This window comes from Mercenaria mercenaria, chromosome 3 (assembly GCF_021730395.1).
Source record: "Mercenaria mercenaria strain notata chromosome 3, MADL_Memer_1, whole genome shotgun sequence".
Taxonomy (NCBI): domain Eukaryota; kingdom Metazoa; phylum Mollusca; class Bivalvia; order Venerida; family Veneridae; genus Mercenaria; species Mercenaria mercenaria.
Genome location: NC_069363.1, coordinates 82,618,494 through 82,644,989, shown reverse-complemented (window position 1 = coordinate 82,644,989; position 26,496 = coordinate 82,618,494). Strand labels below are relative to the sequence as shown.

The following is a 26,496-nucleotide window of genomic DNA, read 5'->3' as shown; positions in this document are numbered from 1 at the left end:
ATTATCAGTCTTTTATTTCATTAATATGTGGTAACTTTAAAGAAAAAAAATCTATTTTGGGACATTTTTCTATTTAAAAAATGTTGTTCAAACATAACAATAAAAAGAAATAAGTTTTTAGAAACATATTACAAATCTTACCGTACTATTAGGGTGAGAAAAAAACATGTTTTAATTTTTCAAGTTCTGTCTGGTCTATGCAAACAGCTTTCAACTTATAAATTCAAAAAAATAAAATAAAAAATTTACTTTGGTCTTATCAGCGTTATTCCGACGGCATTTAAATCATAATCTTGTGAACATAAATTTTGTTCGAGATATACAGATGAAGTTAAATTTTTAAGAAAATTGTGACATTAACACATCTAAATTCTCATTTTACCGCTTTTTGAATATTGTAAAGAACATTTGTCTTAAACTGAAGAACCCATGTGCATTTTAATTTTATAAAATAAATCAAGAAAGGGTTGCACTTTTATTGAAAATGAAAATTCAGTGTAGATGAAACACACTAAATCGAATTTACCCATTATGTTACCTCCAGTAACAATGCATGTTTATGATAAAACTGCTTTACCATTTCTTGTGAGTATTATATATATGAGTATAAAGGTTAGAGCACTTTAACTGATTTGACCTTTTTCATTGTTATGTTATGTGCAGATATTGTTTAAGAATACCAAGATATCTTGATTTCACTTTATCCTTTTTTTTTATCATTATTATGAAAATCAGCCAAAAATAAATCTATGCTCTGATTATAATCCCCCAATACTATTTTTTATCAAATTCTCAGTGGTCACCGCAATACAAAGACCCTATGTTTTATTAGGGGTTTTTAATTGATGTTGGAATCCAATTTCAGTAACTGATTAGGGGTTTTTAATTGATGTCGGAATCCAATTTCAGTAACTGATACTTTTTTTCCAAATATCTTGTCATGCACAAAAAGGGCAATTCTAAAATGAAGTTGTTCATTCTGTTTGAAAAATGTGGCTATAATATTCAATAGCAGGCCTCTTCTTAATCAGAGAATCAGAACAAACTGAACCAGACAACAAAGATTATTGCTATATAATTGAGCCGCGCCATGAGAAAACCAACTTCCGCGCAGTCTGGTCAGGATCCATGCTGTTCGCTTACAGTTTCTCCAATTCCAATAGGCTTCGAAAGCGAACAGCATTGATCCTGGCCAGACTGCGCGGAAGCGCAGGCTGGTCTGGGTCCATGCTGGTCGCAAACCCACTATGTTGGTTTTCCCTTGGCACGGCTCATATATATGGGTTTTTTTGGACGACGACTATGTTTTAGAATAAGTATATCAAGTGATTAGTGTGTGCAGGAATTTAGATGATTTTGTTGCTAATCATAAAGACATGGAAACCATAGTCTTGCTATTTTATGTAGAAAATTAATTGATACTATAAAGACTATTCTGTGCAACTATAAGTCGTAAGTAGTTAGTGAAAGTTGTTAACACCGGTGTTGATGCGACACATATACATCTCGAATTCCAAGTGGGCCGGTGGTCTAGTGGTAACACGCTTGACTGTCAGTCCAGAGGTCCGGGGTTCGAATCCCGGTCCAGGCACTGGAGATGCTTTTGAGTTAGAGGCCTGTACTGGTTCTTCCCAGGAAAGACGGCTTCGCGTGTATCGGTGCTATGCACCAGGCACGTTAAAGAACCAGACTGTCTATTCGCAAAGAGATAGGCTAAGTTAGCCGGACACGCCTGTATCTAAAAAGTTCTGTCTGTTCTGGGGGCTTTATCTCACTTTGTCCCTCTGGTCAGATCGCTCTGTGTCTGTACTAATAGAGGATGAATTTCGCGCCGTGTGTGGCTGCGTTTGCTATATGTAAAGCGCCTTTGAACGTGTTTACCATGAAAGGGCGCTATATAAATCTGGTATAATAATATAAAGTTTTTGTTTTACTTCGAGATAACCGAAATCCGACGTAAAATTTTTTTGTGCACATTTTTTGAGACGGGACTTGAAAATGTCTTCGAGATAGCCGAAATTTCGTGATAAGCGAGTTTGAATTATCGAGTTTCAACTATATTTTTGTTCTTGACACTGTTCAAAGACACTCCATATCACAACAATCACGACCTGGTTCGCTTCACACTGGTTGAAATATCATTATTAAGAAATGTTTATAAACCATTAATAACATACATACATATAAAACTAAAATATTCAAAATTTTATTGCATGTATTATAATAATATATTACAAATTATCTTTTAGAAAGATAATAAAAATAAATCTCATATCTATTTCATATACAGCTAAAATAAGTATAATTATATCCACATAACAATTTGACAGTCAGTAATATTTTAATACGATATAAAACATCAGTTTTAATAAAAATTTATCTCTTAATAGTAATTTTAAATAGCTATAAATAACGTTTAATTAGCGTCAGAAAATGAAACATTTGCTTTTAGAGGTACCGCATTAATCATTGACCTAGACGCATGTTTGCCCTTGATGTTTCAACAAATAAGTCCGCATAATTTTTATCTGCAATATACATATAATGGGTGATAAGAAGTCTAAGTGCATATAAGGGAAGAAGCAGATAGCTTTCTCTCGCTTTCACACCCCGATATATACTCATTTCTTTATTTCTTTTATTTATGTACTGATTGTTTCTACTCATTTATCTCATTATGTAATGATTATTCATACTCATTTATCTCAGATTCATATAACGAAACTACAGATACCTCTGATCTAATTATTTCTTTATCTCAGAAACTAACCAAATCAAAATAACGTTACAACGTTACAAGCTAAAGCTGGAAAAGGTTCGACGGCTAAAAGCACGTTCTCAAAAGTACAAAAATGTAGTAAGGTAATTGATGCATAAATGAGCCGCACCATGACAAAACCAACATAATGCATATGCGACCAGCATGGATCCAGACCAGCCTGCGCATCCGTGCAGTCTGGACAGGATCCATGCTGTTCGCTAACAGTTTCAGGCTTTGAAAGCGAACTGCATGGATCCTGACCAGACTGCGCGGATGCGCAGGCTGGTCTGGATCCATGCTGGTCGCAAACGCACTATGTTGGTTTTCTCATGGCGTGGCTCAAATGAGAATCGGCAACTTCCGTGCGATTACGTAGTTCCCAATGGCTGCCAGGTATAACACTAATTTTTCACTTGGCATGGCAACAGAGGTCTAAATTAATGCTAGTTTCTGTTTAAATTTCATTGTGGATGTACTTTTGACATTTTGGTAGGAAAAATGGGAGAATGGGTCTAGCTATGTTTGGTAGCTCTTTAAAAAATGTCAGTTTTATATAGAATATATAGGGAAAACGATTTAACTGTGTGTGACCTTCGACAAACTTCGCCTTAACAGAAACAATCGGAGAATGCGTAAAGTGACGGAAATTGACGATAACTGGTCTAATACTTTTAAGAATTATTTTCACTGTATTTCTGACATTTGTTGTAGTTTCTATTGCAGTGTTAATATCATGATGTATTGTAATTATTTTTTCAAACTGTTCAGTAATGCCTTGTGTAGTCCTTTCCTGGCAATGAAAACTGTCTGGCTAACCTACTAGAAAAATCTTTTACATTAATTTTCTTAACTTCTGTTTTTTCACAATTTTGTTACGTTAGCAAAATTATAGACATTTGTAAATATCTAGGAATTTTATTGCTACTTTTAGTGCTTTAAAGCATATGGTTTGATTAAAGACTAAAAACATTTAAAGGCATTTCAAAGTCAAATAGCCGAAAAAGTGTTTTCATATGTTGATTCAAACAGTTATTATTCTATAATTATTTTTAACAGAACATAATTTTATTTCAGTAACTTATACCTATATAGTATCTCGTTACATACATACAATTTTATATAATTATTTCATGGTCACGTGATAAACACATACAATGTTTAAGTAAAGAAAAAAAGTAAAGAAAAGAAACATATAGCAATTTGTAATCACAGTTTGCAAATGGAGAATAGACGTTCACATTTAACAGATGTTGCTCTATTATAACTGCACGACATGATATCATACGTTGTAAATATTTTACAAGTTATACAGTACGATATAACACACTGACAAACTTATTACAAATATCTTATACATGCATTTATAAGACTGACATGTAAAGTCAATTGCACTAAGGATGAATCAAACATAAATAATATATGGGTCGAAATTAATAATGGACATATGAATTGAGTAAAATGTAAAACGAACCGTATGTACCACATATGCAGAGGTGCCAATTATTACAGACAGATTTATGCACATGGTTGTAAAATGATTAAATCAATAAAAATAACTCTTTCATATCATTGCGCCTTTACCTAAGCAATATTAACTTCTAAGCAGATAATATAGTACACTTAAAATCTGCTAAGTGCAACAAGTTACAAAAACCAAAGTATTTCCAAGTAAGGAAACATTTAACATTCATGGAATATCTTACAATCTACAAAGTATTATTTTGTTTAAAACATTCAAAACTCCCAACAGATACTTTGCTCATGAGCACCGGTGCTTGCGGTAATTACTCAATTAAATTTAATTGTTTTAAATCCACTTTACATTCAGTTCCATTAAAACCTTGCCTTTTTGGATACATTTCCCAGTTTTCGAAGAAATCGTAAAAACTGAATTGTTTTCGCTTTATTTCAGACATTCTATTGATTTCGGAAGTTAATTTTAAACACTTTTTGAAAACGAACAAAAACGGGCATATCAGTAGTTTACAAAGTATAATAATATTTACAACATTTTCAACTTTTTTTATCGATTTCAGTAATGAAAGCAATGTAATCAGAATTAGAAACTTTCCAACGAGTATTAGTTCTTTTAATAATTTTGTTCAGTTGTTATGTATTGATGATTTTTTTCTAATATTAGTTAAAATTTATTCGTTACCTTAGATTTGATGAAAAAGTCTGAAAATGACTACTGAATTTCCAAAAATTAAACAAAAAAATCTTATCATGTATTCATTTTAATACAGTAAAACTATTTTATAGTTTTTACGATATGCCTGCCAACATTAGAAAACTATCACAAGCACATAAAGTAATAAACTACACCACTCGAAACAGAGTGTCAAGTACATCAACTTGCAGAATAAAATATCGTTTTATAAGAAAGCAAACAGTTATAAATAAAATATATGTCAGTAACAATGACTTTAGAGATAGTTTGAACAGCCATTAAACATAGTTTGACTGATCAGTGTATAAAATAAGAACAAAAATATAAAAATGTGGAGATTAGACATGAAAACAAATAAATATATGTTAGTTTAACAGGTACAAGATATAAAAGAAACTGCAAATAGCTGATGAATATTTAAAACTGTATTAGTGTTTTATTGACCATTTCCTGATAAATATGATATTCAAGTAGTTTCTTATGAGTGAGTGAAGAGGTAATTACAATAGTAAAGGGGCATGTTTAAGCGTATAAACACAAAGAAAGATGGTATTCAGCTAATTGACACGTCCTTAACATTATAAAGTTTTGTACATGGAACCCTTAAGAATTAATTTCAAGAAACAATTATGAAATATGTTTATAAGAAATTAATTAAAACATGAGCTGCCATTTTAAAGGTGTCTTGTTTTTATTACATACATAAGCTGCATTTCAAACTTGGAAAAATTGTACCATTACGCAAATCAAAAGAGAAATTATGCATCCCTTTTTTACACTCTTCAAAGCAAATTTTCTAATGATTTTATTCTAAAATTCAGTCAACAAAGTCTGTTTCACTCCCAAGTTATTCGATGGGAATGTAAACATTTTCTTTTCACAGAATATCTTTGCATATATCATTTCACTAAAACGATATGTTTGCCTACTTCCACGCCCTGATTGGAGAGAGTTTACCAGATTCATTGCTAAAACCAAAGGTAAATGTATCTTTACTTACACTATAACATGCGTGTGTGCATTTTATTGTAATGATTTAAAGACGTTAGGTAGATAGTTAATCAGAAGTATGTGGAGAAACGTGCAAGAAGAATGCAGATCATTAAAATGTAGACTAAGAGTAAAACCGACACGTAAGGTGAAGTAAGATACCATAGACTGGGCAATATACCCGAGTTTTTAATTTTCGCTAATATTTGCGAACTGTGCGGCCTAGAAATTCGAAACAGGCGTGAATATGAACCAAAAATATGCCTTGAAACATAGCCACTGATCAGTTTCGAATTAAACAACGAGAATAGACTAGTAAAAAAAGCTATTTAAAAGCGGTGCAAGAAATCTATTAACATTACCTCACTTCAAAATTGATTTCTAAAAGGATGAATTAATTACAAGTCTTTAGTTGCTTTCAAGGACACTTTAAGTAGTGTCAAGATGTCTTTCTTATTACATGATTATTCTTTACACTTCTGAAGAAAAACTGTGCTGTATTACAGTACATAGAGTGTCCTAATATGAGAAGTAACAACTTCATAAAATGGTATAGAAAACATCTCATTCAAAATCTTTTCAATCATTTACAAAACGTTTTATCTTTTTTCCAGATTTTATTATAGGGAACTCAATCATTAAATATTGTTCATTTTTCAAAACCACACGATATTCTTTTCTCAAATGTGTTGTTACTTCTTAATATTATCATAATTGCATCTTTGTTCACTGTTGTTTTACTTCGCTAAAAGTTCAATGAAGTTTATAATAGTTTCTTTCTGATCTAATTGATAACAGCCTTACATTAAATCGCATGCAAAATACTTCTTTTTCACATAAATACTTTTGTTAATTTCATCCCGTTTTATGCGTAATTGCGTTAATAATTGGCTGTGCATCAAATTCATAACACACACTTGGAATATCTCGACACTGATCAGTATCTTGCATCATGGCGGGCATATTGCAGTTGCTGTTTTCTTCCGTTGTGAAGTCATTTTCCACCACACGATTTTGGTTTTCATTTTGTTTCTGAAAGCCATTGATGTTGCCCATATCGCCTCCAACGGAATGGTGAGGAAGATTTTTATTCAGATCAAATGATGGTCGGTTCATACCACCTTGCTGATTGTTTGGGTTTATATATATTTCCATATCTTCAGGATTAATATCACTCACGTCTAATGTCACTTCGTTCTGCTCATAATACCGAGATTGAACTGTTCTGCCATAAGTAAAGTCTTGGCTCATATTCGATTGCATTGCCTGTTGCGAGTAAAGAGACAATGGGTAATTTTCAGTTTTTGTTGTCTGTTTATTGATACTCCCCCAGTAGTTTTCATTCTCGTCTCTTTCTACTTTAATTTCTTTAGGCACTGGTATCTGAGAAACGAAAGCGGAAACTGTTTTGGGTAACTTGAAGTCAAGATGAGACGCTTGGTGACTTGATTCATAATGACTTACACCAGTTCCCTGATAACGATGAAGATACCGATAGCTGTAAAGGGTGCTGTCATGGGAAGCTTCGTCTGGGCTGCGTGATGGGTTTGATTCGGGAGATACTGACAAACGGTTGGCTAAAGGTGCGCTTGAGCTAAGTCGCTGGAAGTCAGCCTCGGACTGCTTGTTTGTGAAATCATCGTAACTAAAACTGTTGGACCTTGGAAATCCCCTCATTGTGTAGTGTGGGCTGCAGCTTGATGCCCTATCATAGAGTACCGAGTTTGATGCATTTTCTTGTTGGGGACGTGTGGTATGGTTGTTGTTTGTCTTCTTCGTGCCTTTTCTCCGGCGCGGACGGTACTTGTAATCCGGATATTGTTTCATATGTTCTTGTCTAATTCTCTCAGCCTCGTCAATGTATATCTTCTTTTTCTCAGGTGGCAAATTTTTCCAGTTCGTGCCTGTAATATATCAAGTATGAAGAAAAGTTGACAAAATATAGTATTCCTTTCGTTAACAAACTTGTTCTCATCTGATTACTATTCTGTTTTAGCTCTGAAGGAACATGTTTTAACAACCATTCGTTTTTTATGAAAGTATGTGGGAAAGCAACCAGAAGCGTGAGATATACAATAAAATTTGACGTATATTTTTTAATTTAAGCACTAAATATAATCATAATTTAAAAGATGTTTAATTTATAATGAACATATAATTGCAATAATAAATACATTTACATGTATTTACTCTTCGTGCGTTTTATATTGTCATTATAACTGTTTTAATCAATGTACAATTATAACATTTCAATTGAAATGATGTTTGGGAAATATTTAAAATTATCTCTGTCATCAATGCTAAAGTTAGTTAATCTGGATCTTATGAAATAATATTTTTATTAATTAAATGTTAAAAAAAAAACAAGAATTTGCTTATACTATTGATAATTAACTGTATACACAAGAACACAAATCAAGTTTATTTATGTCTATTCCTACGTACAGCATACTGTGAAATCATTAATATTCGTGGGGGACTAATTTTCGTGGATTTCGTGGTTGAGTCAATCCACGAAATTTAATCCCAACGAACAAGTAAAATTCCCATTCATTTTATGTTTAAAAGTTAAAATCCTCGGATTCATATCCCCACGAAATTGCCGTTTTGTCCAGAACCACGAAATTTTATGCCGACGAAATTAAATGATTTTACAGTAATATAACAGTATATTATCGAGACATTATAATATGCCTATGCAGAAATATAGCAGGCAACTTTTTCTTATACATTATATTTATACATTTACAAAATCGCGGTGTAATTTTGCATATTCATCATGTTTTCTTTCTTTTTTCTAAGGGGCAAACAGAAAACTTCCAAAGTATTGAAATTAGAGTCTGAAAAAACTACCATTTCGATTACTCATCGCCTTGTTAGCTATCTTTACCACCTGCAGGCATCCACGTGCCGGGATCACACAGACTTCGCAGGGTCAGATTAGAACCCTGCTTTCTGTTAATTAGCTTATCTGGGACTCCTAATTGTCAACTCTTATCAGATTAACAAATTAGACCTATCTGCTTTTTTACTACAAAAAAAGATTTACAGATAGTTTTACAAGCACTGCAACTGGTTTTTTTTTTTTTTTACTTAAGTTTCTTTCTTGTGTGATATTATATATCTTATTATATTATATTACATTCTATTATAATTACATCTTTTTTTTCCTTAAGTTTATTTCCTTGTGAATTTAGTATTATGTTATATTATACTGTATTATATTATATCATATTACATTTCTCTGCTTTTTAAAAAAAAAGATGTTCGGTCACATAAATGGTTATGTTAAGAGGGTTTTTTTTTATATTTGTAAATTCACATTACATATTTCATTACAAATAGCTTTACGTATCATTTTATATACATGTATCTCATTACATATCTCATGTACAATGAAAAACTTCAAGAACTGAGATAGTTGCTGCAGTTTCAGAATACAATAATTGAGCCGTGCCATGAGAAAACCAACATAGTGGGTGTGCGACCAGCATGGATCCAGACCAGCCTGCGCATCCGCGCAGTCTGGTCAGGATCCATGCTGTTCGCTTTTAAAGCCTACTGCAATTAGAGAAACCATTAGCGAACAGCATGGATCCTGACCAGACTGCGCGGATGCGCAGGCTGGTCTGGATCCATGCTGGTCGCAAACCCACTATGTTGATTTTCCCATGGCACGGCTCAATTCTGTTTGATTTTTTTCGTTCAGATTTAAGCTTAGTTTCAATAAGTTAGCTAATCAAACTAGACATTCAAACTTCCTGATTTGTCAAAATCTTGAAATAAATTTTGGACAAAAGGACGTGCGTAAATCCTGCCTGTACGTTTAATCTAGAGACTAGAGTCCTGTATTGTGTATTGTAATTTTTCATTTTGAACGAACATTTTCAAATCGGGTTTTAAACGTCTTAACTTTGAGTGCCATAAATGTTTATGTAATATATTTTTATTTAGTTTTTTATTACTTTTATCTCCACCGAACGGATTATTAATGTAGTTAATGAAGAACAAATGGAAGCGTTTTACTGTAATCAAGCACTGATGATAAAACAAGTAGCTGCACTTGATACACCAAACACCTTATGTTAACAATGCATTACTATTATACTATTCACTCGTATTTTCCAACATATACATAGACAAAATGAGAATTCCAACTGTTCCATTGATCTATTGTCAGTAATTTGAAGTTTATCTCATCACGAACACGAAGTTTTTACGTTCTTGCATCATAAATGCTACACAGGTAAAAGTTAATTTAGAGAATTCTATCTTTACAGGTTATTTTACAGGCTATTGTTGTTATGAACAATTGTGAATATTACACAAAACAAAATTCACTTACCTAGCATTTTGCTGAGTTCGGCATTGTGCACGTCGGGATTTTCGTCTGCGAGTATTTTTCGTGCCGTCTTTGCCCAAACCATGAAAGCGTTCATCGGTCTACGAATCCGTTGTTCTTTTCGTGGAGGAATATTCATTGCAATGTGTTCTCTAATAGCTGGATATGTCATGGCAGGTATCCACTGTGTGAAACCGTACGCACTAGAATGCGTCATACAGAAATCCGTCTGCTGTTCTGTAGGCGTGGAAAAGGAATAACCTGGAATAACATTTCCATCCATATTTATTTTCTGGTTATCTTTCGCTTCATTAGCAATTACACTTTTCTTGATTTCTAGTGAATTAAGCAGCTGTGTTACAAGATAATCAAAGCTTAAGAGTTTTTTCTTTTATTTTAAACAAAGTAATCTTAAAAATTCCAAGGCTGTAAATAACGCTTCACTTACACAAATTAAGACCAGTCATCAAGCGCGTGCTGTTCTTAATACTATGCAAAAAAAATCCCAGTCATGTGATTTTTTAAAACCGATTTTAAATTAGTCGTAATAAGTCGTTAGTATATCGAGCATTATTAGATCACCCTTTGAAACTTTGATCAGTGAAAGTTATCAAATCGCCGATAAAGTTCACAAATGTGTATCTTTCGTCCTCGGTGATTGGTAGTTATACATTAACTCTATTAGATAAATGAATTTTATTCGATAAACGCTTGGAAAACAACAGAACAGTCCTTGGCTAATTAGTTACTTCGAATCTGAGAAAATATGAACGAATAAAGAAAAGTAATAGCTGAGTTATATCTTATCTAGTTGAATTTTCATGCAGTGCGAGCGTCATATATCAAATTTATCGTGCGAATATGTAAATCCTTACCTGCAAAAAAAAATGGCGCGCCACTTGACAATTTATTGTTTAACGAGCCAAGCTAAATTCTTAAACAGCTTGCAAACTGAAGACGCTAGATCAAAAATATATGAAAGACTTAAATCTAAAGCCCTTTATAAGAAGATGTTTCACTTTTTTAAGGAAGATAATTGGAAAAACCGGAAAGCTAGGTCGTGGAAAAACGGAATTTAATAGGATGGGGGTGGATAACCTGGCCAGCGTATTACTTTACCGCGAAAGAGTTATAAATATATATATAGGCCTATACTTTCACATCTCTTAATAGAACACTTCAGAAGATCATTAGAGATCGTTTATCATGTACTTATATACAGATGCTTAACAAAGATAAACATTTTAAAGTGATAATTTAAGGTTACACAACATGATGTTATTAAGGTCGTGTCGCATTTCGATATTGATGAAGTTATCTTTTTTGAAATAGTATATGTAAACGGTATCTACATGTTTAATAAACTGCATCTTTCATATAATTTAATGCATTTATATTTCGGAACGTCCACTTTTAAGACACTTTGAAGTAGGTTTAATCAAATATCACGGGAAAAATATCATGGTCTGTACATGTGCGCAGAATTAATAATCTATAAAACGCATATTATTTTAAAGGGGTATAACTTTATTCGAACTTGAGTATTGGCATCAAGGAAAGTGCGAAAAGGTTAGCTCAACTCAATATATACCCACGTAACCTGCAAAATAGGCAGAAAAACTTTCTGTTGTAAAACAACAGGAATTGGGTTTAGGAATTTAGGAGTGTCTTACATAATATAACTCAAAATGCTAGTATCTTTACTACCAAAATCATTTTAAATAACTGATATTGACAAAAATAATTTTATGGCCGTTGTAATGCAGTCAACTTCTGCTTGAAGACTACCTCCGAATAAATGCGATTACTTAAAAAAACTGCTAAATAGAGCCACATTTTCACGTTAGTGCTAGATGAGAAAAGTACATAAATCGTTTTTTTTTTTGTTTTTTTTTTTTGTTGTTGTTGTTGATTTTTGTTTTTTCTTAAAAAGAATAGGAAATTAAGTTTGTATTTAATGAGCTTGAACAAAATTGAATTCGCGATTTTCTTTTGCGTCGCTATGGAAACAAAATGATTGTCAATTTGATCAACTATATAGAAATATTCGTATTTTCCCCACTTTCTTGCAAACGCGGCATGGGCACTGACCATTGCCGTTCCTTTTAAATCACATAGATTAGTTATTCGTTTCTGTTTAATATACAGATTTATAGGTTTGCGCAAAAGGCGCGTTACATGTCCAGAAATACTAGTAAATAATTTGATAAAATATACTGTATAATAAAGGGGATGCTGTTAGAAATGTTCGCTTCAGATTGTATTATATATAACGCAGATCCCGACAGTTGTTAGACTGTTGCTTATCATGCATGTCCATCCGATAATATTTTCCATCCATTCATTTGGACATGTCTGTATTCTTAATGTCACAATTTCGTTATGAAATGATAGCTTGTCACTAGAAATTGTATAAAGTTATTGCGAGAAATGACATACGTTCTCTTCCTATTAAATGTATATATGCATATCTATCCGTTTTGAAAACTTTGGTGGTGTATAGTGTTATGTATGCCTGAGTTATAGCTTACCCCTTTAAAATATATAGGAAATATCGTGTTGGTCGGGGTTTATCTTAGCGTGGGGATTTTCTTTTTTGGGGATTTAATATATTTATATATGTCTACGCACAGCAAAAATCTAAAACAAATTATTATTATTTAAGTCAATTTTGATCCTATTTTTTGCAGCCTCTTACTACACTGCATGGCCAGTACATCGGAGGATTTATGTAGTAAGTTTGTAATAAATACTGAATTTTCAACAAATTAAGCAAATTACTAATTATATTAACTACGATCTATGCTAGTTTCCTGTGCTTTTGGCCAGTACATGAGTATGTGAAAGGTAAATAAGTGCATCCTGGTACTCTCCGGAACATATTTATATACTAAAATTAAACGTACTTAAAAACGAAAGTAATTACTCGGTTTTGAACAGTTGACATACATCTGAAGACGTGCCCATTTCAATGTACATAATAAAAAAAAAATGCGTGTAAACAAACGTCATAGAATCCGTTCTTTCTAGGTACATCAACGCTTTGGTCACTTCTGGAAAATTTGAAATAAAAACAGACGTATTAAATATAGAAATGTATTGTCAAGGTTTAGTACTTTCCGCCCACAGACTAAGTTCTGTTTGTTTGTTTTGTGTTTAGCGCCGTTTTTCAACTGTATTTCAGTTATTAACCTAACCAGTGTTCCTGGATTCTGTACCAGTACAAATCTGTTCTCCGCAAGTAACTACCAACTTCCCCACATGTATGAATCAGAGGTGGAGGACGAATGATTTTAGACACAATGTCTTTTATCAAATCGTCACGTAGAACATACACCGCGCCCGAGGATCGAACTCACGACCCTGCGGTCCGTAGATCTGCGCTCTCCCTATTGAGCATGGACTAAGCTGCTGACTTTGAACAAAATGTAAAACCGGAGTATCTTTTTTATTTGAATGTCAGTATTATTTTGGGCCGAGAATTTTATATTTACCTAGCTAGATATTACTACACAAGTTTAGAAATAATATGAAAGCTTCAAAAATGGTGTTATGCTTAAATAAGCCAGAACTCTTTAATCTAGTACATGTACTGATAATTACTTGACCCATTTTATATATCACCTGTCCACAGTTCAACGCTATTTTTTTCTGGGCACAAGTCAAGCCTTGAAGAAAAAAATTTTGGAAATTTATATCTGATGTCATGTAATAAAACACATATTGAAAGGCTTGCCGGTCAATAAGTGAATACTAATGAACTTTTGTCATTTTTGCTTTATTCCCAACATATTTATACATTTTTGTTACAGCTATTACATTAAATTTGTTTTATACTTAAGAAGTGATACATCCCAAACAGTGGTGTATCGTTGAATAAAATCATTGTTTGGAATACAGATGCGAAAGGGCGCAGTCCGAGTGATATAATAATAAGCATATGAAGAACTAACAATGATTTTAAGAGCAAAATATTGTTTGGGATATGTCAATTCGAGTGTAACACGTTATTTACATCTTTGAAGATGTTTGCCAAATATTTGCCCGTTTCGTGTGGTTTTCGCTGTGACTTTTGACGCTATGTCGAAATAATTATGACGTAAAAACAGTGCACGTGTTATTATCAGTATCAAAATATTTATAAAACGCGTTGGAAACAAAATCCTTCAACATTAATGAACATTAAAGAAAAACATTACAAATTTCATAAGTTGACAAATGATATAAAGCCTACTTTCCTTCTACATATTTTTTTTCATTTATTTAAGTATAACTGTCAGACTTAAATTAGCAACTGACCTGCGTCTGTTTCAAGCAGACTCTATCTTCTTCCACCTTGATAAATTATTATGTTTGAAATACCAAGCTGTGCCACCAGAGCGGACACACAAGATGCTGTCTGGTACTACAGAACGCCTTTTAATAATTACCTTAGAATTGTCACTGTAAACTCTAACAATTGTATTCATCAGAAATAAATGGATTTGAAAACACGTAAAAAGCGATGGTAATGTTTGGATAATAAGCGTAATAAGTGTTAAACCACAATATTTAAACAAACTTGAGTTTTTATTGGAGAAAAACACAGACACAGCGCTATCTTTTTGGGAGAGCGTGATCATCGTAGCAACGCAACGTCAAAGCCTATTCCCCAATTTATAATTGTAAGGATAATGCATGTTTTTTCGTGTTACAACCACAGGTACCATGGCCATCGTGTTCACTACCCGCCTTGATTTGACCGTGTAAAATCCTTCGGGATACATAGATACCCTTGGGATTCTTCAAATGTTGTAACCATAGGTACCCTGCGGCTGGACATATAGCCGTCGTGTTTACTACCCGCCGTGATTTGACAGTTATTTCTCATATTTGAAATTATTTACGTTTATTGTTACCAAATACCCCCAAAGCTTTCGATTTAAGTGCATCTTTACAATATTCAGAATTTGCCGATGATATTTATAAAAAAAAAAGACAAGATAGCTCTCACGCCATTTTTCAACCAACAGAAATGGATTGAGCCCGACTGACTCGCGGATTTTGTCACTTTTTTTGCTACCTCCGGATTCATCCCTTCGTTTTCAAAAAATGGCATGAGCTCCTTGATCTTTTAATTCATCTGCAAATTCTATATTTTTAAAAAAAGCATTTAAATTGAAAGCTGTTGATAACTATAAATGTAAATAATTTCAAATATGAGAAATAACGGTCAAATCAGGGCGGGTAGTAAACACTACGGATATATGTCCAACCGCAGGATACCTGTGGTTACAGCATTTGAAGAATGCCTAGGGTACCTATGTATCTCGAAGGATTTTACAGATGCTACTACAAAGAACAAACATGCATTATAACTGTTGAAGCAAAATTTTGTAAAATTGCTTACTCAAATGAATATTTTGCCACTTAATACTACTTAATTAATAAAGCGTAACAGCGCTAAAGTACGCTTTCGGTCAGTCAGCCATGGATCGAGCTTATGTAAAACGGTGTCTCTCCTTTTTAACACACGTTCGCTACTCTTTTAAAAGAAATTAACAGAAAATGTATATTAGAATGATAAAAAGCATACTAGAGTCGAAGACGGTTACGTATTTATTTTATAAGATATGTTGTAAAACGAAAGTTTAAGTAAAAGACAACAATAGATATAATATCATAAAAATAAAAACGTTATTCATGATCATACGATAGAAGAGGCTGCGCATGATAACATTACTACTTTCGAACTTGTGTTGTTCTGGGAAGTACACTGATTTTCTTTTCACATGTCGAAATTGCGTTTTAAAAACGAACAACGAAAAACGTGGATTACCAGAACGTAGGACATTTATAGGTACAGTCTTGCTATTATTTAGCCCTATTAGATCTTAGTATGAGTTGTTATCATTTTAGGTTATTACCACGCGCTAAAATATTACCGATCAGCTGGTCAAGTTATGGAACAGCAACTTGTACCTTTATATCATAACTGACTTCACTGCAGCAAATTATAAAACAGGAAAATCAGAATTTTGGGACTGTCCATATAAAGATTTGTATTTAAGCATATTGCTTACATCAGTCCCTCAAAATATCCATTCAATAAATACGCTATTCGTTCACCTGAAAGCCACAAAGTACTAGTAAACTGCGCTACCAAGGGCGCTTCTGGAATGGTAGCAACGGCCAGTCAGCATTTTTTCAGCAAAGGAAAGAGAACAAATCACAGGGACTTAGGTCGGGCGAATATGGAGGGTGCGGCAATCGTTTGACCGGCTGCTCCTGTTAATACTATTGTACACGTTTGCCTTGGTCTGTAGATGCATTGTCGTGAATAAGGCAGTTTTTTGAGCGACGTTTAATATATTTTTTTTCTCACTTATTTTAGAGCCCTTTCTCTGTAAAACTTTCCAGTAAGAGATCTGCCGGGTGCATTGGGTCTTTGCACAACAGGACCTTTGGAAATGAAGAAAATTGCGCAAAAACACCTTTTTGCAACTTTGAGTTCTTTATTGCGATATTGATCGTACTTGCTCTTTCCTAAGCCACTTACGGTTGTTTATCTGCCTTTAAGGTTCGAAATAATATATCATGTCTCATCCCCTGCGGCACGTTCATTGAACCTCCTTTCACCTGCATATTTTTAGAATTTGCCTTTTGGGCTCTTTTGTCTTTAGTCAAAAGATGGGCTACCAACTTTGCACATTCCTTCGATAATTTTTCTAGTGTTTGGTTAGAATTTAATGAACATTTCCCGATGAATGCCCAGTAATGCAGCTGTTTTGGAAACTGATTATCTCGAGTCATCTGTTACAACGGCTGCTACAGCAGCAATGTTATGAGAACATGCTGACGGTTGTGGGCGCCCTACACACTTAGATATTAGACTTTAGATTCTCCCGTATTAAAGACCCTTACTCACCCATAAACAGCGGCTATCGCCGTAAACAGTTTAAAATTCTTGAAGAATCTGCTTTCGGGGTATATTCAGAGATATGTAGGACATAATTTCCTTCCTTCTTAATGTTAAAATCGTGTTGGCTATTGAAATCCCCTAGATGTCCATGAAAAAAAAATCGTGCTTGTATCTTTTATAGCTTATACGGAAGCGCTTTCGTCGCAATATTTCCTGAACTCCCCTCGTATACAATTTAACCTTGTTTTATTTGTCCGTTTTTTTTTATGCATTTCTCATCTTGTTGAGAGATATCAACTTGTTGAGATAAATCAAAACATCAATGGAAAAAAAGTATTTAACAAATCGAAGAATGAGAGCGAAACTATTGTATCTTGTTTCTTAATCTATATACAGTAACAATATTTTCGAGATCATCCCTAGGCATGCTTGACGTCGTGGGAGTGAAATGCATATATAGGTTGACACGAGAAATTCAAGATTCCCACCAACAACACGAAAAAAATGAATCTTTTAATGAATACACTCCCAATTACCACCAGAAAAAAATGAATAACAGAGGAACTAAAGAATTCTAATTAATGTTTGAGCTCACTGGCACCAGACCAGAAAGGAAAAAAGGCATTGTATATGTTATATGCTATCCCTAGGTATATGATAAGAACCATGGATCATGAACGGGAAATTGTTCTCTCATTTCTCACCTAAACATCACAATTCGGAACTATGCATATTGTACAAGTGGTGTCTCATTATTTCATATTGCAGAGACACTCCGCATATTTTATGCTTTCGTCAACATTACAGAAAAAAAATCTTAGAAGAACTTCCCTATATATTTTTATTTCGTAAAAGTAATAAATATTATGTGATACGGTTAACTTTCAAGGGAAGTGCCGTTTTCTATAATGCTGGCAGAACTTGTGGCCCGTTTCATTGATTGTTAATGTCTATCCGTGCTGTAAGTATATAAATACATGTATAATATGCGCTAAAATATGTTTAACCTAAACTACTTCCCTCTAGACGACACGTGTGCACATGAGGCGAACTGCAAACAAACAAAAATAGAATGTAAACTATTCAGTTATACTATAAAATTCTAAATGATGAATGAAAAGTCATCTTAGAATTCAAATGATTTTATATTTAATATCATACAGTGGTTTGTGGTGTTGTTTATTTAATCCACATCGCACATTTATGTTGCATATACATATTCAAGCGTATGGGTGACCGGGTCACCGGGGATAGTTACCTATTTCATATTTTATGGTGTATTGAATGAACTAAGTAGCCGATTTTGCCCGTTTCATTATCTTTGCAAATCTGAAGCATCGCAATTTTCATATCCGTTAAATTAAATCTAAATAATATTTCAACGCGATAAAGATATGTGTAGTCAAACGACAATTGACATGCATTTCCATATCAGCCAATCAGAATAAAGTTCTCCACCTCTGATTCATGTGGGGAAGTTAGCAGTAACTCGCGGAGAACAGGTTAATTACTGGTGCAGAACCCAGGAAACTGGTTCCGTCATTACATTGAAAAAACGGCGTTAAACCTAAACACACAAACGCACATTATGTTGTAAAATAATCCAGAATTTATTATGTTGGTATTGGTCAGCCTTAGAAATTATGCAGATTCGATCAGATACTATTGTATCTCCTGAGAAGAATTCATATTAATTCCGAACTATTAACTTTTTATTAACGTAAAACATATATTCCAGTATTCCAGACAAATACAAATTTAACTTGTACCGAAAAGGTACCATTGTTTGGGGGTTTTTTTTATTATTATTTACAGTTTTTGAAATAGACCTGACTGTGAATACATAGAAATATGTCAATGTACTAAACCGCTAAATTCAAAATGCCTGTTTTTAATTGAAAAATTGAAAAGATTAAATCTACCTTCCTAAGATATATTGTTCTTCCCTTTTTGCTAACCGACACCATTATGGACTGGTCCATTATTCAATTTGGGCAGTGCCATTTGTTAATTGATGGGGTTTCACTGAAAATTTACTGACTGACTTGCGAACAGAGCAGACCATGATCAGATGTGCTGGCTGATCTTTGTCTGCACTGGTTGCAAAGGCAGAATCACTTGCCGCCAGCAGGCTAAAGGTTAAACAACTTATGTGAGAGTAAATCAAATCTTGCATGTACCAATTCACGGAACCCTAGCAACACCTTAGTTACAGAAGACCATAAATATCTGCTAAAAACAAAGTAGAAATAACCGGAAATAATTGTGACTGTGTACTCAGCATGAGGTAATAATAAATTACCAATGTTTTACTTTCATATAAAACTATTTTCAATGCTGCACTGATAGGATACTTCCTAACAGTTGAAGTGTAATGAAATACTGATTCAATGCTGTTTCTTATTTGCATTAAAGTATCTCATTGAGTACAGCATGAAATGTTGCACCAATTAAACACTGTAATTCTATACGGATTTGTATTTTATTGGGATAGTCTTACGACTTAAGAGCGTAACGGATAGAATTTTATGACGAGAAATCCCAAGGTGCACGGGTGGAAGCCCAATGCTCCAACCACTGAGCCAAAGAGTCGACTCTCTGGCACAATTGTAACGGAGATTGGTTGTAAACTTACAAGCTCTCAGTAAGCGACCGTAACAATAGAATTAGTACAGGTTTTTAATTTATTTCAAAAATGTTTTCTTATTGGATACATTGAATGGACTACATATTCCAACGGACCAGAAAATACAAAAAAGAGAATTTTTCAGCCGCACAACTACAACTGCAATAGGTTAAGTTAACTAGTTAACTTTTGAAAACTAATAAATTTTAGAAGAGATAGAAATAAACCAAGCAAAATAAAGCCGACTCCGTTTGATTTGGTCTATTCATGAGAGGTTATGTATGTGCAACACCCATCACGCCACATAGAAACAACTATTTAAGCGGAATTTTGTTAAATAGATAGCTTGAAAGAACTCCAAATAAATACAGTGAAAGAACCCCAGGGTCACGAAAAATCAAACAAAAAAACATTGAGTCCAAGTACAGGGTAATCTTTTGTGGTAAGCTGTTGATAACTATAAATGTAAATAATTTCAAATATGAGAAATAACGGTCAAATCACGGCACTCTTTTAAAAATGTCAGTTTTATATAGAATATATAGGGAATACTATTTACTGGTGTGTGACCTGTAAATAGGCTGAACACCACCTGCAGGAAGACTAAAAATAGCTAGACCCATTTCAGAGAACAAATCCTTATCTCATTTTAAAGAGGTATGATCAAACTGATATAAAATGAAGAGAAAAGTAGCGGCCATGTATTTTCTAAGAGAGATTTCTCTTGTCACATTTGCTTACTGTAAAATCACATCAAAATCACACTGCTGTGATCTGGAAGTACTACTCATACTAAAATTGAGTTTCATTTCACCAAATACAACCTCCTCTCCCATTTTTCCTACCAAAATGTCAAAAATACATCCACAATGAAATTTAAACAGAATCAAGCTTTAATTTAGACCTCTCTGGCCATGCTAAGTGAAAAATTAGTGTTCAAAAACCTGTCCGCCATTACGCGACTGGACCAGATGGCTCCCACGCTGGTTCCGTTACTATAGTTAGCCCTACAATTGTTTTACCTTACTCCTCGTAAAATCAATCCGAATGCCATTTCACCTATCTCAAATGATTTAAAATGATGCTAAATGGCTTAAAACTCCTAAATGTTTCATATATCTTTGGAATTAAGAAATTGGACCTATTCTGGTCGATTTTAGGCCCAAGCAAGTTTTTTTATCACAGTTTACCAATGGCAATGTCTCAATGTTATTGAAATTAGCATGTTTTTATTGAACATATTAAACTAATATCTTGTAGATTAAATGGATCCAGAATTACAATTGCATGAGCAATAACGTTCATTTATCCTCAACGCAATTTCAATCAACTAAGGCTTTATGATCGTTGGCAAATTCCACGTTTCACAATTCATAAACAACTGTAAACTACTAAATTTACTGGGGAGAAACCTTGCAGCTGACTACCAATGAAAAAATACAAACATTCGCGTTTTCACGGCAGCTGGTTGTTTCGCGACTATAAAATTTCGCGGAAATACACTGACTGCGAAAGTCGCTAACTTAAATAGCGCGGAACCATTTCTAGGTTTACAATATAACGCTTTTTGTGTATCTTTTTTTAATGTGGTTGACCTGTATTAAATGTTCATTCCTCCATATTTTCTAAATATCTTATAAAAGAACTAAGCAAATCGTTATGAAATAGGTGTATCTTGTGAATGGCTGATAACTTCGAATAAAATTCAAACAGTTTTCTTATAGTCCAGCGTAAGGTTTGAATATACATGTAGTTTAACTTTTTAAGATAAAACCCATGAACATTTGTACCAAGTTCGGCGCTTTTTCCACAAATGCCACGACTTTATGAAATGGAGTCGTTATAATTATGACTGTACTATAGCAAAGTGCTGGAAAAGAAACCCATACAAAACAGGCAAAAATTTAGAGAATAACTTAAAATATACAGACAATACCTTGATAACGTGTAGAATCTAAATGATATACCTCAAAACAGTTACTTGCTCTTGAATAAAATCATTGTTTACCCTTCAGATTTGTATTTTTATATCACTCCAGCTGTGCTTTCGTGATATAATTCCTTCTGATCATGACAAATCGCTGTTTGGGCTATATTATTATTTCTTCACTAAACAAAATAGACAATCATGAAAGAATGAATATTTCTAAATGAATTTAGCAAAAATTAAATGTCAGTTTATAAAGTTGAGTGACATTTCTGGTGCATTGTAATACAGATTTAGATTCTAAGGACTTTTAATTGCTAAATCGGGAGTTTTTAAATCAAAGTTAGTTGAAAATATTCATGCTTCTGAAACACAAGTGGATATTGATAAATTAACCCTTACAATGCTAAATTTATATTAATGCACTTGTCCATCTTCCAATTTGGACAGTACCATTAACTGTTAAAAGGGGTGCATACCAAAAAGATACTGACTGAATAGCAAACAATGCAGATCATGATCAGACTGCACGGATGCATAATGTTTATGCTTAATAGGATAGATCGTTATTTAATGGATTTCTCATTATTGTACTGAATATAAAATCATGACCACTGAATGAGCTAGCCATTAGTTTCGATAATAAAATCCTAAATAACCTTTCATTTATGCAAAACATACCGGGATAGTAGCTGTTAAGCTGTTCTAAATTTAATCAAACCCGCCAGCTTAGCTCAGTAGGTAGAGCGTTGGTCTACAAATCGCGGGGTCGTGAGTTCGATCCTCGGGCGGGGCGTATGTTCTCCGTGACTATTTGATAAACGACATTGTGTCTGAAATCATTCGTCCTCCACCTCTGATTCATGTGGGGAAGTTGGCAGTTACTTGCGGAGTACAGATTTGTACTGGTACAGAATCAAGGAACACTGGTTAGGTTAACTGCCCGCTGTTACATGACTGAAATACTGTTGAAAAAAAAACGGCGTTAAACCCAAAACAAACAAAACAAAATTTAATCAAAACAAAAAGGCCATACTTTATCTCCGGCTAAGAAAACGGGAATAAACTCAAAGTCCTCTGGGGGAAATTACGTATTCTGAGTGGTGCTAGCGAGAAGAGCACTTTTTACCATCAGAGTACTTTTATGTATTAATTTTGGTACCGGGAATCTACAGTGTAAAGAAATGTTCCCAGTGTCAATTCTATATTTGCATTTCTTGTAATGTAAAGAGCGCTGATGATAGTGTGTGCATTTTTAAACCATGCTTAAATTGTAATAAAACATATTCTATGATTGTCACCTAGTTACTGCTCAGGTCGAGTTAAATTGCTGAAAGGTATTGGCTAACAGTTGGTAGTAGCGGTTATGGGGGTTGGATTCCTGACCCAAGCTGTCTAGTAAAATAGTTCCAGCTGTAGTTGGAGCAGATATTGCTTTTAATAAAAAATACTGATTTATATATATATTCTTAAGTGTCAGAAATTACACTCACCAGATCTGATCCATGAAAAACGTATTTGTTGGAAATATGTGTGTGCTTGCATACTTGAAAAAAATCTTATGATGTAGAAACCGCAAAAATATGCATAACGACAAGAACAATTATAGAAATTGAACATGAGAATAATTCCAGTTATAAATAAATTGTCAATATTATGGCAACACATGTAAAAACTATTACATTGCAAAAAGAAAGAAATATTTCTAGCAAAAAGATATGCATGTACTAAACTCAAAAAGAAGAAGTTGTTGGAACATTAATATTTATCACCAGTATTACATGTGTGTCTTTCTTTATTGAATTTATTAAACTCGTTGAATAAAAACGGTATGAAAAGACATTTATTTACTATACTTCATGAAACTATATATAATCATTTTTTTGCGTCTCATCGAAGTACATTAGTATATTTTACAAAAGTTGTAAACAAGAAGATATAAAACTACAATGCCATTCATATAACGGGCTAAAACATTATTACATAAACGTTATTTTATTCATAGCGTTATGTTAATTATATTTTATCAAAGTCAAGATCCATAGTTCGCATATGCAAGAAAAAAAATAAGTTAAAGAAACAGATACCACCCCGACCAGATCGTAGGCGAACTTCTTATATTATAGGAGTCGTAAGTAGATACAAATAAAACATAAAAAGGAAATCACAGTATTTGCAAAGATAAAACTGACTTCTTTATAAAATGTCATAGCAGGTTTTTGGCAAAAATTCTATTAATAAATGAATGATGTGAAAACACAAGTTTATGTAAAGTACTTAACTTGCGAAATGCAGCTGTGGGGTCAAAATTGCTATGTGAAGATGATAATTGTTGTTCATATTGTCGTTGCCCTTTCATATACATTGTATCACGATTAATTAATTGTATCTAGTGGAGCGGCTTCTGTACTTTTAACAATTTAAAGAAGCCGATATCAGTTAAGGGTCTGTCTACCGGTTTGCGGTTTATTTTGTTTGTTTGCATTTTTTTTTTTGTCACGAGAGTCTACTTTCACTTTCTTTTATCGTAATTATATTGTATTATTGCAAGTTTTACAAAATTTGCCTGACGTATGAACAACATCTCTTGTTTTTCCATATTACATACGTCAGCTATCGCACACCTACATGATATATATTGTATTTCCATATCACTTTGCGGATACATTTTATATTCAATGTCATAACACGTATGTGTTTCCTGGGCGCTAACAGTCATTCTATTTTGCAAAATCAGTAAATCATATTAAAATACACATTCAGTGAAAAACTGCCTCGACCACGAAAATGAGTATACGATAATGTCCCTAAATTTAACTATAAACTTGGAAATTCCGAATGCAAATGCCACATGACTGGTGTTCTCGTGTTGCACAAGGACAAGCGACGATAGTTAGTTTAATATATGTGTATAAATATATTAGCCGCGCCATGAGAAAATCAACATAGTGGCTTTGCGACCAGCATGGAGCCAGACCACCTGCGCATCCGCGCAGTCTAGCCAGGATCCATGCTGTTCGATAATGGTATCTCTAATTGCTATAGGCTTTGAAAGCGAACAGCATGGATCCCGACCAGACTGCGCGGATGGTCTGGATCCATGCTGGTCGCAAAGCCACTAAGTTGTTTTTTTCATGGCGCGGCTCATATATAACAATCTTAAATTCACATATACCCTGTAAATGGTGTTAATCATGTTACTAAATACAGTTTGGTTAAACGCTACTTTAAGAGAAACAATAGTCTTCTAAGACAATAAAATATGATGGCACTGATGTGTTTATACCTTTCTAACATACGGTTCACTTCAAAATTGTTGAAGGATTGCTTTTTTATCAAGACCTTGCTGTGTAATTGTTTTGCTAAATGTGTATCTGTTCCATTTTGCAAATGTCAATCATTTTCACAGGGCTTGTTTTGGGGAGGCCGCATGGTACGTGGCCATCATGAGACGATTAAAGAAATTCGTACTTCCCTGATTACCTCCCTTTAATACTCTACAGTTTTCTTTTATACCTCAATCGTTTTGACATGAACGGACTAAGCAGCTTCTTTATTCTGTATAAATATGACAAATTTCTATATAAAACTGACAAATTTCTAATGGCTGCAGCACATTTCTTTTTAAATGTCTTGCTACATACATTTTCTTGAAGAATATTGTCAGTGCTGAATAAAAATCAAAAGAAAAGTGGGGGTCTTGTTTGATGCAAGAAAACTATTTTCAGTCAAACACACAAACTGCACAATCAGCTAAAAATGAGACCCAAAATTGTAGTGGTTGTGTATGACATAAGATTCCATGACAAATTCAGGCCGTCAAGCTGTCATTTCATTATGAAAATGCTTCCTAACTGTCAAGCATAGATTTGTCATGTGATTTCAGCAAACACTTGCAAACAAAATAAGGGAAATAGTTCTACAGAGCAAAAATACTGAGAACTATTTGAATCCGCCATTATGCGACCACCATTTTTTTGCGCAATTTTCCTATTTAGTGTCTGTATACCTTTTAGATCTGGCATGGTTGTCAGGTTTCTCTTTACATTTCTGCAGTAAAATGTATTTCACACTTAAACTTCAAAGTTAGGTGAGGCACGCCATTTTTTTTTCGGAAAATTCAAAACGTAAAATCAGCAGTGACTAATAAAGCAAGAAATTGCGGAAAATAAATATTTGCAAACATTAATATCAATTAAAAGAATTTTGGCTTTGATATTTTTTCTCAATGTCTTCTTAGTAATTAAATGATTCATACATAACCTATATCTATATTTGTAATTGTTATTAATTATAAACTGCGTGGGAGTATATCGGCACGCGACTCGATACTTAAGTTAAATTGCATCTTTTTATATCTCAATCATTTCCCGCATTTTCTGTTTACAAAACAAAATATTAATCATGACTTAAAATCCCGGCTTGTCCTAATTAAAATGCATCACATTCATTGTAAGTATATTCGTTTTTGAACTTTGGTTTTTTTATATATACATTCTTTAATACGATCACGCCATAATATACCAGGAATTGAAGGACAAAGAAATGCCAGTTCTTATATTTCTCCTGTAACAATCTAAGAGCATGCCATGTGTAGTTAATGTTCGTGTGAAATAAAATACGAAAGTCATTTTACTTTTGTAAGCGAGCTCGATTTAGCTTAAAAATAATACTAAGAATAAACACACAAAGAAGGTCAAAATGCAAAGCTTTGTTGTCATATGTTACGAGCGCATCTAATTATAAAGAGTGTTATTCTTAGATAAAACATAAAAGTCG

At 33.5% G+C, this 26,496-nt stretch overlaps 1 protein-coding gene across 3 annotated transcripts; it reads right to left on the bottom strand.

Moving 5' to 3' along the window:
- Positions 1-2,184: 2,184 nt before the first annotated feature.
- LOC128555746 (transcription factor sem-2-like) lies at positions 2,185-11,250 on the bottom strand. Of its 3 annotated transcripts, none has more exons than XM_053539082.1 (3): positions 11,139-11,250; positions 10,267-10,524; positions 2,185-7,825 (listed from the first exon to the last, which is right to left on the bottom strand). In XM_053539082.1, exons 2-3 carry the CDS (start codon positions 10,478-10,480, stop codon positions 6,777-6,779), a joined length of 1,263 nt encoding a protein of 420 aa, XP_053395057.1. In that variant the 5' UTR covers positions 10,481-10,524; positions 11,139-11,250; the 3' UTR covers positions 2,185-6,776. The 3 variants fall into 3 exon arrangements, with proteins under 3 accessions (XP_053395057.1, XP_053395056.1, XP_053395054.1); XM_053539081.1 differs by lacking the exon at positions 11,139-11,250 and adding an exon at positions 10,712-11,014; XM_053539079.1 differs by lacking the exon at positions 11,139-11,250 and having other exon boundaries at positions 10,267-11,013.
- Positions 11,251-26,496: the final 15,246 nt, after the last annotated feature.